The sequence below is a fragment of the Trachurus trachurus genome (assembly GCF_905171665.1).
Source record: "Trachurus trachurus genome assembly, chromosome: 18".
Taxonomy (NCBI): Eukaryota; Metazoa; Chordata; class Actinopteri; order Carangiformes; family Carangidae; genus Trachurus; species Trachurus trachurus.
In genome coordinates this window covers 26680119-26691192 of record NC_139909.1, presented here as the reverse complement: position 1 = coordinate 26691192, position 11074 = coordinate 26680119, and the positions used below count along the sequence as shown (strand labels likewise).

At 40.3% G+C, this 11074-nt stretch overlaps 2 protein-coding genes across 2 annotated transcripts; one reads left to right on the top strand and one right to left on the bottom strand.

Annotated features, from left to right (window-relative positions):
• The first annotated feature begins 1276 nt into the window (after positions 1–1276).
• On the top strand, positions 1277–7714 carry plin2 (perilipin 2). Its single transcript, XM_083992868.1, has 8 exons — positions 1277–1321; positions 1510–1556; positions 1808–2003; positions 2322–2404; positions 2603–2888; positions 6416–6594; positions 6701–6817; positions 6994–7714. Exons 2-8 carry the CDS (start codon positions 1527–1529, stop codon positions 7456–7458), a joined length of 1356 nt encoding a protein of 451 aa, XP_083848994.1. The 5' UTR covers positions 1277–1321; positions 1510–1526; the 3' UTR covers positions 7459–7714.
• Positions 7715–7830: 116 nt separating this feature from the next.
• cdca9 (cell division cycle associated 9) lies at positions 7831–10694 on the bottom strand (the record flags this gene model as incomplete). The annotated part of the gene is made up of 10 exons (XM_083992869.1): positions 7831–8128; positions 8272–8358; positions 8496–8577; positions 8679–8762; positions 8853–8914; positions 9526–9584; positions 9662–9713; positions 10213–10253; positions 10349–10480; positions 10592–10694. 10 exons carry the CDS (start codon positions 10692–10694, stop codon positions 8084–8086), a joined length of 747 nt encoding a protein of 248 aa, XP_083848995.1. The 3' UTR covers positions 7831–8083.
• Between the last annotated feature and the right edge of the window lie 380 nt (positions 10695–11074).

The window sequence follows — 11074 nt, the reverse complement described above, 5'->3', positions numbered from 1 at the left end:
CCTCCGAAAAATAATCGCACTCATGTGTGTCTACTGTATGTGTGTGTGTGTGTCCACTTTTGTTTGGGAACTCATAGCACTACCATAAACACCTGGAGGCACCATGGGAGCGTACCTATGGTCCCTGGGTCCTATATGTTTCCCGATCGGGGAATATAGGACCCTGTTTTTGAAAAAGGGTCCTATGTTCCCCGTTTTTCCCAGAAAGGGTCCTATGTCCAAATGTTCCCTGGTCGCAATACATACTGGGGAATATAGGACCCTTTTTTTTTTTTAAAGAGGTCTACCCGGTTAGGGTTAGGGTTATGTAGGCTAGTACTGTATCTGGACTCGATCTATCCATCTGGCCTTAACCAACTTAACCTTTCTTCATTGCGTAAACCCAACCAATGAGACAATTCCACTTCTCACTCAAAATCACAACTCAACTTCTCACTCAAAATAAGGCAAAAATATGCCAAGTCACTCACAACTCCACTTCCAACTTGCATGTTCCCCGGGTCCTTTTGGGGAAAAGCGGGGAACATAGGACAACTTTTTTTTCTAAAAAAGGGTTCTATGTTCCCCGGTCCGGACACAGAGGGGAACATAGGACCCTTTTGGGGAAAAGCAGGGAACATAGGACCCTTTTTTAGAAAAAGGGGGCTATGTTCCCCGGTCCCATACAAAGTGGGGAACAGAGGGATGATCCCGGCACCATTATCTGCTCTTTCTTATTGGTGTAACTACAGACAACTAACCTGGGGCCAGGTAATTCTCCAGGGCAGGAGCAATGGTTGGTCTTTAGGGCTGTAAGCAAAAATAACAGTAGCTATAATTGAAATAGCACGTAGGACTGGACTGTGTGTGTATGTGTGTGTGTAGGCTACTACTTGTGGAATAGCAGGCTATGAAGTGGGTCGAGTAGGGACCCCTCTGCTAGTGTTTGACTTGAGCTGTGTGTACTTGCACACTCACACTTTCAGACTTGTGTTATGGTTTTTTTCAGATTTACCCAGCAGGCTTCCTGGAGACGTTGTAGAAAGTCTTCCTCCAATGGCCGACACCAGTCTGTGGCTTCTGACACGCAGAGGAACCAGACTGCTGGAACATGTCATCGCATGAGCACGTGACCGCTGGTTACTGAAGGAATTCCCCCCCGACTAAACTTTTACTCCTTTTACCTTTGCCCTAGAAACAATCAGGAAACAATACTGGCTCGCTGACGTCAGAGCGCCGGCACCCACATCTCGCGATAATTAACCGCTATAAATACAGCTGCTGCCGCCCCTGCTGTGGTATCAGACAGCTCATTGACATCTGGGAGAAGACACATCACTCGGTGAGTTTCTGCTTGTATCTGTGTCATGTTACTTTTTACCCAGCTTCACAGCGATAGTTTCGTTAAATTTTATTAAACTGTAAGTGTATTATTATTATTATGTATCTAACAGAACAACCCAACTGTAACACGGAAGTAAATATTTAATGTGGAAAAGAAACGTTACAAGTTGTGTGTCCTCTCCTCAGACTTGTTTCCAGCAGACATGGCAGCAGAAGACGTTATCTCCAATCAGGTGAGACTGTTAGAAAGACTTTGCCCTCTGTTTACTTCAAGTTACACATGTTACACATGTTATTGAGCTGCCTGACTGACACAATTCTTAAAGAAAACATGAATGTATATAACAGAACTCAGGATAATCTACCATCTTCCTGTCTTATTACTATTTTATAAGCATTAATTAGTAGACAATTCAATCACAGAGTAGCTCAGTTGAAGTATGAGTTTAAATACTGAGCTGTTATGTTTGTGTTTCCTTCACAGAATGTGGTAGAGAGGGTGACCAGCCTCCCTCTGGTGTCCTCCACCTACGGCCTGGTGTCCAGCGTGTACACCAACACCAAGGACACCCACCCTTACATCAGGACCGTGTGCGAGGCGGCCGAGCAGGGGGTCCGCACCATCACCTCCGTGGCCCTCACCACCGCCTCCCCCATCATGGACAAACTGGAGCCTCAGAGTAAGAAATGTTTAGTGTCGACTTGTTGTCATCATCCATGTGTAGACGTGGCCTCAAATTGTGTAGGATGTCAAAACAAAACCAAAGGACCAGAAGTGAAACTATAAGGATATGTGCTGAGTGTGTGAGTCACACAGGCAGAGTTAAAAGAGGAAGTTCAGGGAAGGATAATGGCTCTTACTCATTGTGATCTTTCACCCAGTTACCCAGATTACTAGTCTATGAGTCTATAATGACACATGAAATACTAAAGATGTAAATTCTCCTATAAAATCATTGTCTTTATTATTATTTGCTTTATTCTTTGGTTATCTTCAGTTGCCATTGCCAATGACCTGGCCTGTAAAGGTTTGGACAAGATTGAGAAAACCCTGCCGATTCTCCACCAGCCCTCTGAGCAGGTATGTACCAACTTACTGTAATGACCAAGTTAAATTGCACAATCATCCTCTTTCACAGTCAGTTGGCTAATCTCCTGAGTGTGCGGCCGTGACCTGTGTCCCGTCTTTCTAAACTGCTGTCTCCTCATCCTTTTGTTGCAATCGTGTTGAAGACATTACCATTTATTAGTCCATGTTTCTTTTTCTCAACCCACCCAGATCGTTTCCAGCGCCAAGGATGCGGTCAGCTCAGCCAAAGATGTGGTAACAGGCACAGTGTCCAGTGCCAAGGACACGGTGTCGGGCACTCTGACCTGCGTGGTGGAGAAGACCCGGGGCGCGGTGCAGGATGGGGTGGAGAAGACCAGGGCCGTGGTCAGCGGGAGTGTCAGCACAGTGCTGGAGAGCAGAGTGGGCCAGCTGGTCAGCAGTGGAGTGGACACAGCCCTCAGTACGTCCGAGAACCTGGTGGAGCAGTACCTGCCTCTGACTGAGGACGAGCTGGGTGAGTAGACATGGACCAGTTAAGCCATTAAAACACATTCATCTACATCTGATTAAAGGTCTTGGAGCTCAAATGTTCCAATATAAAAATCTACATTGCGTAATTTATTTCCCATCCTCTAAATATCTTGCAACTGCCACCGAACCCTGGGCTGCCGTTTAATATAAACACACTTTAATGATGTTTAAAGAAAGAATATACAAAACAAGAGTGTGGAGAGATTAAACTTGTTTATGTGTAACAAGCTGTATCAAAGGTCACAGGCAGCTGGACTGTGTTAATGATGGATTTAAAGTTTCCAGAACAGCAGGGCTTATTGGATTATGTCCCTCTGAGAATCTAAACATGCATCAGTGCTGTTTTCTTTTTCCTCTACACCATTAAAAGGAGTTGTTGTCCAGTGAGCTGTGGTAGTTGCAGAAGCTTATGGCAAATAATCTTGCACACTATTCAGTTTTTTTTTTTTTTAAGGTTTTTATTATTTAGCATACATTTAAACCCAATGGTGCAAGGAGGGAACAAAGCCGAATGGGCTTGTACAAGAGTTCCACCCCTTTCAATAATTACAAGCAATTTAGATTTCAAAGGCTAACAAATAAACATTGAAAAAGGAGGAGATGAAGTGCATACATACTCAATGTTATATAAACAAACAACGCTATGTTAAACTGATGTCTAGGAAGTAGTACAACTATATTCTTTATGTTTTTTAAAGCTTCCGGCTACTTTAATATGCAGAACACCAACATCATAGAGATCTGCAGCAGGATTCTCTACACTTCTAGTAGTCGTATCTTTAGCTGTGTTTCTCCAACAAGTCGATCACCATGGATTCTCAAGCAATGAACAAACCAACAAGAATTAGCTTTAATAATGATGGCAGGAGAGTGGCCACTTGTATTGATCATCTCTATTTAAATACACCTGAGATCTGCTCCAAAGCTATATCTATGCCTATAGGATGCAGCGATCACAATCTAATTGCAATAGTTAGGAAAACAAAGGTGCCCAAGGAGGGATCGAGAATAATTAAGAAGAGGTCATTTAAAGCATTTGATGAAGAAAAATATGTAAGAGATGTTTCAAATGCTAAGATATCAAATATTCTGTTGCTTGAAGATCCTGAAGCTGCCTTTAAAGTTTTTGATGATACATTAACAGGTGTTATAGATCAACATGCACCTGTGAGAAAAGCCACAGTGAGGACTGTTAACTCACCATGGTTGGACAGAGAAACAAAAGAACACATGATTGAAAGAGATCAGGCAAAACAGATTGCTTTATCATCTGGTATTAAATCAGACTGGCAAATTTATTGTAAATTAAGAAATTTTGTTACAAAGTTAAATAGGAGGAGAAAAAAAGAATATTATGATAACATAGTTCAGGAAATGAAGCACGATAGTAAAAGATTATGGAGTACACTAAATGTTTTAGTTAAGGGCCACACCAAGTCTTCACCATCTTACTTAGAAACTGGAGGAGAGTTTTTGACCAAACCCAAGGACATTGCTAATCATTTGAATAATTATTTCATTAATAAAATCGATAAGTTAAAAAGTACTGTACAGCATAATGATACTGACCTTGCAGAAAGACTAATTAACCAAATTATGGAAGGTAAAGAATGTATTTTTGATTTCAAGACTGTTACAGTTTCTAAAGTTGAGTTATTATTAATGAATTGTAAGAATAAGTCACCTGGGGTTGATTTTCTTGATGGAAGGTTATTGAAACCTATTGTTGGTATTGTGGCCCCAGTGGTAACACATATAATTAATTTATGTTTGACTAAAAATATATGGCTACAAGGATGGAAAATTGCAAAAATAATACCAATTCCCAAAAACAAAAAGTTGCAGTTTTCTGAGTCAAATAGTCGACCTATCAGTTTATTGCCAATTTTGAGTAAAATCATGGAAAAAATTGTGTATGAGCAAATTCAGTCATATTTTTCTAATAATTATTTATTCACAGATTTTCAGCATGCTTACAGGGAAAAATATTCTACAACAACAGCTATGACACAAATGTTAGATGACTGGTGCAATGAAATCTCGCAAAAGAAAATGATAGGAGCTGTCTTCCTGGATTTTTCGGCAGCGTTTGATATTCTAGATCATGAATTATTATTGGCAAAACTGAAACATTATGGGTTTTCATCATCAGCTTTGTTAATTATTAAAAGTTATTTGAGTGAGAGATGGCAAATGGTTTATTTTAATGGAAGTGAGTCAGATTTAAAACAAGTAAAACAGGGAGTACCCCAAGGAAGTTGCCTTGGACCTCTTTTGTATTCAATCTTCACCAATGATTTTCCCTTGGCATTAAAAACAGCTCGCATGACAATGTATGCCGATGATACGACAATTTACTTAGCTGAAAGAACTATTGATGGATTAAATAGACATTTAAATGAAGAAATGAAGTTGGTTTCTGAGTGGGTTAACTGTAATGGATTAATTTTGAATGTGTCAAAAACAACTAGTATGGTTATTGGATCAAACTATTCACTGCGTTCAAACCCAGAGCTTAATGTGATGATCAATAACAAATTAATTAAACATGTGAAAGAGGTAAAATTATTAGGAATCATCATAGATCGTACATTATCATGGGACATGCATATAAAGAGGATAATAACCAAAATTGGAAACATTCTTTCAATGATTAGGAGATGCTCTAAATATTTAACAACACAAATTACTAAACAAGTCATTCAAGCACTGGTTTTGTCGCATATGGATTATTGTACAGTTGTTTGGTCCAATACCTCACTAGCCAACATCAGAAAACTGCAACTTATACAAAATAAAGCAGCACGTGTTGCACTTATGTGTGGAATAAGGTCGAATATTTGTCAAATGCATGCCAGTCTTGGTTGGCTGGATGTTAAGCACAGATTGTCATATTTGTTGATGGTTTTTCTTAAAAATATAATAACAACTAAAATGCCATACATTTTGTATAGAAAATTGTCTTTTAGTTCAAACACACATAATTATTCAACTCGACATGCTGCTGGAGGTTATTTTATTTTACCCAGGGCACTCTCTCAAGGTACAGTATTATATCGAGCTATGAAGGAGTGGAATGCCCTTCCGAATTATGTTATACAACAAAGAAACATGGTTAGTTTTAAAATGAAATTAAGAGATTATTATTTTGATCGCAATTTTGACCATTAGTAGCCTATTTGTAAAACTGGGTCCTGGTATTCTTGTTGTGTAGTGATTCAATGTAGGAGCGGGTAACATATGTTAAGTGTTTGTCTTGGATGTTTTTTTTTTTTGTTTTTTTTTCTTGTATTGAGTATGTGTTTTCTGTATGTATTTTTGTTTTTTTTGTTTTATGTATTAATGTATTTTATGTGTTAATGGTTTGTATTTGTCATTTATTATGATGAAAAGACCCCAGGAAGAATAGCTGCTGCGTGGCAAAAGCTAATGGGGATCTAAATAAACTAAACTAAACTAAACTCATGATCACTGATTTCCTCTTTGTTATGTTTTCTTCTCTTGTGACAGAGCTGGAAGCCAAAACTGTGAGAGGCTTTGATAAGAGGGAGCAGAGCTACTACGTCCGGCTGGGCTCCCTGTCCACCAGGCTGAGGCAGCGGGCCTACACTGGGGCTGTGACCAGAATCCGCGACGGCAGGCAGCGCAGCATGGAGTTCATCTCTGAGCTCAACAATACTGTTGATTTAGTGAGTCTTATTTTTCTTTAACAGCATCAGTGGCAATTTACACAACTTCGCCTCATGATGAAGAAAATGTCCATCCAAATCTCATTTGAAGCGTTTGTTTTTCCAGATTGAGTACGGCAGGAGGAACATCGGCGGGGCCAACCAGATGGTGAACAACAAGCTGAGCTCTTTGGCAGTGTGGAAGTCCAACGGGCCAAACCAGGAGAACGGTCACGAGGCAGAGGTGAGGAGGTGGAAAACACAAATATGCTGTGAGATAACAGGCCGAAGTGTGTCAAGGACGGCGATCTCATCCCGGTCTGTTTGATCTCAACATGTGGTGTGAATACTGTGTTTTTTTAGGGTTGATAGATAAATGTCATCTCAGGTTGCTTAAATCTGTCAATCACGTCCACTCAGGCGATCGAGTCTCGCACCCTGGCCCTGGCACGTTCCCTCACCCAGCAGCTCCAAACCACATGCCTGGTCCTGGTCTCCAGCCTGCAGGGCCTCCCCAACAACATCCAGCAGGAGGCGCTCTCCCTCAGCCGCTCCGCCACACAGGTCTACACCAGCTTCAGCACGGCCAAGGTGCTGGGAGACCTGCCTGATAGCATGCTTACCAACAGCAAGGCACAGCTGGGGAAGATGAAGGATTCTCTCGACAACGTCATGGACTACCTGGTCAACAACACGCCCCTCAACTGGCTGGTCGGACCCTTCTATCCCAGAATATCTCCCGAGACGAATCGCGCACCGGCCCCCGCCAACGGCACACCTTCGACCCCCTCCAACTCCGCCTCCACCTCCACCTCCAGCCAGCTACACAGGGAGGAGCCCATGGAGGTGGAGATGGAGTCACTACCCTTCCAGAAGGAGCAGTGACACCAACAGTTTTAAATTGTCCCTGGCAAATATTTAACTTTCTGATGTTTAAGATGCTGAACACATTATGATGCTGTAGTTCTGTGTCCAACACAACGCACGCATTTTGTACTTTTTTAAGTTAAATTTTTACTGTAATCAGCTCACTTGTCAGATTTGACAATTCTGTGCAGAAATTTTATAACAAATATTTAAAAGCCAATCTGTCAAAAACGCAATCTGTGTTCATTTCTACATAAACGTTGCTGGAACAAGTCATTTGTGTTTACTGACTTTTTCTTCACATAAAATTAGATTGTTAAAAGCTCTTAAGTTGTTTTCATTAACTGTCATTTCAACAGTGATATTAGATTCATTTAATGATTTAAGAATGGTTGGTTATCCTGGATTATTTTAACTATTGCTCTTTGACTTGACATTTTACAGACAAACACTTTCTACAGTCGCTCATAACACTAATAAGCTTTATTATTATGTATTTTTTAAAACTCTTAAAACACAAACAAAGCAACTGTTAAATTATTATTGGATCCAATCTTTAGTATTAAACCAAACTTCTATAAAACAATTCCATATATATTTTTAAAATGAGATCCCAGTCACAGTGATGTTCAGGCTCCTTTGGTCATCGCGGGCAGGGACTTCGTCTGGACAGATACTCCATCAAATTCTGAAAGTCCAAAATCCAGTTGTCAGAAAACCATTACCAGTCCTTATACTGGTACGCTTCAAATAATATAGTATGTTTCTAAAGGCTTAATGTTAAATCCTTTCCTCTGATAATGAACTTTTTTTTTTTTTTTAGCACTGTACCGTCAGCCTCTGAATCTGACACCACGCCACGTCATCCAGCAAGTCCAGGTTGACTTCATCCTTGGTCTCTTCTGAAAAGCTGACAGTCTGGAAGGAGAACCACATGTAGAACCTGATGACTCAGTATTAACACTTCAGATCAGAAATGAGTAGGAGATCAAGTCATGTCAAGTCTACAGAACTTCAGTCATGACAGCGGGGAAACTACAGTTACAGTAAACTACCTGGCCGTGTGCGGTGGTCACAGTGACGTGTGCAGCAGAGCCGGCCATCGAACAGTGTAGATCACCAGTAGAGACCACAGACCTGGGCAGCACAACAGGAACAGGTCAGTTCCTGATTTAACAAACTCTCCTTAGTATCCAAATAAACAAATATCAACAGGTGAAATCAGAAAAAACCTAAACCTGAGTTTTTTTTTGGTCGGTACAGTGTGGTCGTTGGTCTTGGTCACTCGACTTGAAGTTTTTTTGCCAGCGACTGTGGATCCCCTGTGGGAAGTCAACAGCATCATCAAAGCAGGCCGAGACACATACATGTAGTCATCAACACACTAAATACACAACACACTCCAGTGTTACCTGAGATTCCCAGTGCTGTTACTACCAGCTAAGATCCTGGTCTTCTTTGTCCCATTTCCTCCCTGGAAATACAAAAGAATAAACATCCATTCACGATGATGTAATCATGCATGACTTGTGGATACTGCACTTATAGAGAACCAAGACTGGGTAATGCTCGAAGTAGTTGAATCTTTCAAGAAGTGTAATTAGGGTTGAAAAGGGGCGGAAAATGTCCAGTAAAGTTCTAGTAAATTTCCAAGAACTTTCCATACATATTGGGAATTTATGGGAATTAACTGGAAATTGGGGCTAATTTAAACAAACTATATCATATCCAAACATAAATGTAAATATTTTTTGTATCATAAGCATACATCCATGCAAAATTATACAATTAAAAAACATGACATTTCAACAGATTTATTTGTGAGTAGAACTTTATCGAGTTTTAATTATGAACAACAAAAACATGAATGTTGAGTAAAATATTAATCACCCCCTCCCCCACCCAATCAAATGGTAAAATTTCGGATTTATTCCCGTTAAATCCCATGGAAAGTTTCCAACTTTGAAAATTCCCAGAATTTTGCAACCCTAAGTGAAATTAAAACATTGTGCACCCATTCTGCTGCTTGTAACTCCTGTGTGTGTGTTACATCAGCACACCTATATCTCTCCTCCATCCCCTTACCTTTGAGGTCTTGGATGATGTCCTCTGGACTGGGGTAGACTGATCTGGCGTGGAGTTGACTACAAAATAAAGAAGAACAGATGATTACTTTAAACAGTTACATGCTGAGCAGGATGTTTCAAATGAAGTGACTCACGTCTTCTTCTGGGTGCTCTTCTGAGGGGCGGCTGCATCTCAGGGGACTCATTCTGCAAGATATGACAATTATACCTGTTGTACACTGCAAAAACTCTTTCCAAAAATATTTGTCATATTTCTTGTCAAAATGTCGCATTTCTAGTCAAAACTAAACTCTTTTCACTTAAAATAATAATAATAATCACCTAAAAATGAACTCGTTTTTAGATAATTTTCATTTGTTTCAAACAAATTTTCACTTGAAATATTAAGTAGAAAAATCTGCCAGAGAAAGCAAGTTTTTTGTGCTTGTAATAAGAAAGAAAAACTTGATCCAATATCAGATTTTTCTACTTATTTCAAGTGAAAATATGCTTGTAAGAAGTAAAAATGTGATTAGTCTTATTTTAATTATAATGAGATTTGTTTTGACAAGAAATTACATTTTGACTAGAAATAAGACAAATATATTCTTGGTAAGATTTTGACTTTTTGCAGTGTACAGATCATTACAATAACAAACACACATGGGAAGCAGCAGGTGGGACATTAACTGTTCACTCAGCTCACCTTCATGGCAATTGACACCTCACTTGCTGAGACTTCCTCCTCTAATGTGTGAGTGAGTCAGAGAAAAATGAAAGTATTATTCTCAATTAATAACTTTAGGCAGGTAAAGTCAAGAATAGAAAAAAAAAATCCTCACCACTTATCAAGTCTCCTATGAGTGTGTTTTGAAGGGAAGAAGGCCTCTTCATCGTCTCCACTCTGTTGATCTTGTCCACTGTGGCCGCCATGGTCTCCATTTTAGCTGCCAGGTCGCTCATGCGCTCCTGAGCTACAAGTAAAAACAAACGCCGGGTTTAGGACAGACAGGTGAGAGTGGTCTCACTGGGGCAGTGTGAGCGGTCCACCCTGACATGATAATGTCCGCCTGGAGCTCTCAAACCTTCTTTCTCAAACTGCTGGATGAACATAGTCAGTTTGCTCAGTCGCATCTCCCGGCTCTGCTGCTCGGCATTTCCCGCATTTCTCGTCCGTCTCACCGGCATCTTGTCTTCTTCCTTCCCTCCTCCGCCTCCTCGAGCTCTGCTGTGTCCAAGTTCCCACGCGCACCTGAGGCCGCACATTTAATTAACGTATCCGTGCGCCTGCTGAAACCTCGCCATGGGGGTTCAACGAGAACTAAGTTGACTGGCGGAAGGATACAGTCAGCTTTCACATCACTGACCTTTGGGTCTTCTCTAAAAACGCATCCTTCCGTTTTAAAAGTGTATGCATTTAATTGCACAATTGAATAAATGTTATTAAACATTTTACTGTTACTTGACTTCAATAAATGTGTTCAGTAAATGCTATAAATGCAAAAACAAAAAGATAGGAGATGGAAGACAGGATGAATAAGATGTAGAGCATAAAGTTAAAGGAGAAC